The sequence below is a fragment of the Seriola lalandi genome, unplaced genomic scaffold (genome assembly GCF_002814215.2).
Source record: "Seriola lalandi dorsalis isolate HSWRI2012SDOR001 ecotype SW California unplaced genomic scaffold, Sedor1 jcf7180002000837, whole genome shotgun sequence".
Lineage (NCBI taxonomy): Eukaryota > Metazoa > Chordata > Actinopteri > Carangiformes > Carangidae > Seriola > Seriola lalandi.
The window spans coordinates 1-1,878 of NW_019471496.1; the positions used below are offsets into that span (position 1 = coordinate 1).

Below are 1,878 nucleotides of genomic sequence, written 5' to 3' on the forward strand. Positions count from 1 at the left end.
TTTGATAATTGCTGATATGGAGGCGTTACATTCATTCATTGCAGAGGGGCCATCAGAAACGCCTGCCAGATGTTAATGATTCTCGGCCTGGATGGCAGGTCTGTATATGAGGAGGACTTTGAGGGCCCCTTCTTAGATATGTCAGCTGAATTCTTCCAGGTGAGTTGGTAGTAAGTTTTCTTGGTGTCTTTGTGTTTCTGTAAAATCTTTAATAAAACAACGCAAAATATTTGCTTTTTCAGATGGAGAGCCAAAAGTTCCTAGCAGAAAACAGTGCAAGTGTCTACATAAAGAAGGTAGAGGCCAGAATCAATGAAGAGATTGAGCGAGTTATGCACTGTCTGGACAAGTCTACGGAGGAGCCCATTGTCAAGGTGGTGGAACGGGAGTTGATTTCTAAACACATGAAGACCATTGTAGAGATGGAGAACTCTGGCCTCGTCCATATGCTCAAGAATGGCAAGACAGAAGGTAAAAGCTTAATTCAAATTCAAATTTAGAAACAAGAACAAGCAATAGCACAAAGGAATTTGTTGTACTGGGTATTTTCTTTTTTGTTTCTCATTACTTTTTTTCCCATGTCTCCCTCTCAGACCTGGCATGCATGTACAAGCTGTTCAGTCGTGTGCCAAATGGCCTGAAAACAATGTGTGAGTGTATGAGCTCTTACTTGAGGGAGCAAGGCAAAGCTCTGGTGTCAGAAGAGGGAGAGGGTAAGAACCCTGTCGACTATATCCAGGTATGTTGATTCAACCAGTGAGTCCAAACAACTGATTCTATTGTTGAATGATATAGATTAGGTCAGCTCTTTGTAATTTCCTCCTCACCAGGGCCTGCTAGACCTGAAGACACGATTCGATCGTTTCCTCCTCGAGTCTTTCAATAATGATAGACTCTTCAAACAAACCATAGCTGGCGACTTTGAATATTTCCTCAACCTAAATTCCCGCTCTCCAGAGTACCTGTCACTCTTCATCGATGATAAGCTCAAGAAGGGAGTCAAAGGGGTATGTGGCTTCACAGAATTGCTCTGTAAGAATGAATTTGTTTTTGTGTCTTGTACATTACCTCAGTCCTTTTGTCCTCCATCTTATTTGAACAGTTGACAGAACAGGAGGTGGAGTCAATCCTTGACAAGGCCATGGTGTTGTTCAGGTTTATGCAGGAGAAGGATGTGTTTGAAAGGTACTACAAACAGCATCTGGGTCGCAGGCTGCTCAGCAACAAGAGCGTCTCAGACGACTCCGAGAAAAACATGATCTCTAAGCTTAAGGTAAAAGGACGAGAAGGTTTTGGTTACAGATGGATATGTACTGTTCATCATTATATCACCCTTTCTGCTCATATTACCCTGCCCTTGCCCTGTCTAAATTCTTGTCAGCAGTTTCAACTCATTGCTGTCTGTCTTTTTTCGTTTGCAGACAGAATGTGGCTGTCAGTTCACTTCAAAACTGGAAGGGATGTTCAGAGACATGAGCATCTCCAACACTACCATGGATGAGTTCAGGCAACACATACAAACCACATCGGTAAGGCAGTCAGATGCCTTATATTAAATATATATATATTTTTTAAAGTTATACAGCAATTTTATAAACGAGGCACATGTGAAAATCCACGTTTGACATGAAGTCAATTTTGAAGTACAAATCATGATCCGTACGTTTATGGAGGAAGATATAAAGCACAGGACTGGGAGGGATTAAGTTTTTGATCATTAGAATGTTACAGAAAGTAAACCATATTTGTTGTCGTGTAACTCCCATCTCGCGTCTCTTTCAGGCATCTCTAAGTGGTGTGGACCTCACAGTAAGAGTCCTCACTACTGGCTACTGGCCCACACAGTCTGCAACCCCCAAATGTACCATCCCTCCTGCT

The 1,878-nt window shown here is 42.1% G+C and overlaps 1 protein-coding gene across 1 annotated transcript; it reads left to right on the forward strand.

Annotated features, from left to right (window-relative positions):
• Positions 1–18: 18 nt before the first annotated feature.
• Positions 19–1,872, forward strand: LOC111663094 (cullin-3-like; the record flags this gene model as incomplete). Its single annotated transcript, XM_023417163.2, has 7 exons — positions 19–159; positions 243–471; positions 594–739; positions 831–1,007; positions 1,103–1,273; positions 1,422–1,529; positions 1,783–1,872. Coding segments are annotated over exons 1-7 (1,011 nt in total), but the record flags the coding sequence as incomplete, so codon positions are not given.
• Between the last annotated feature and the right edge of the window lie 6 nt (positions 1,873–1,878).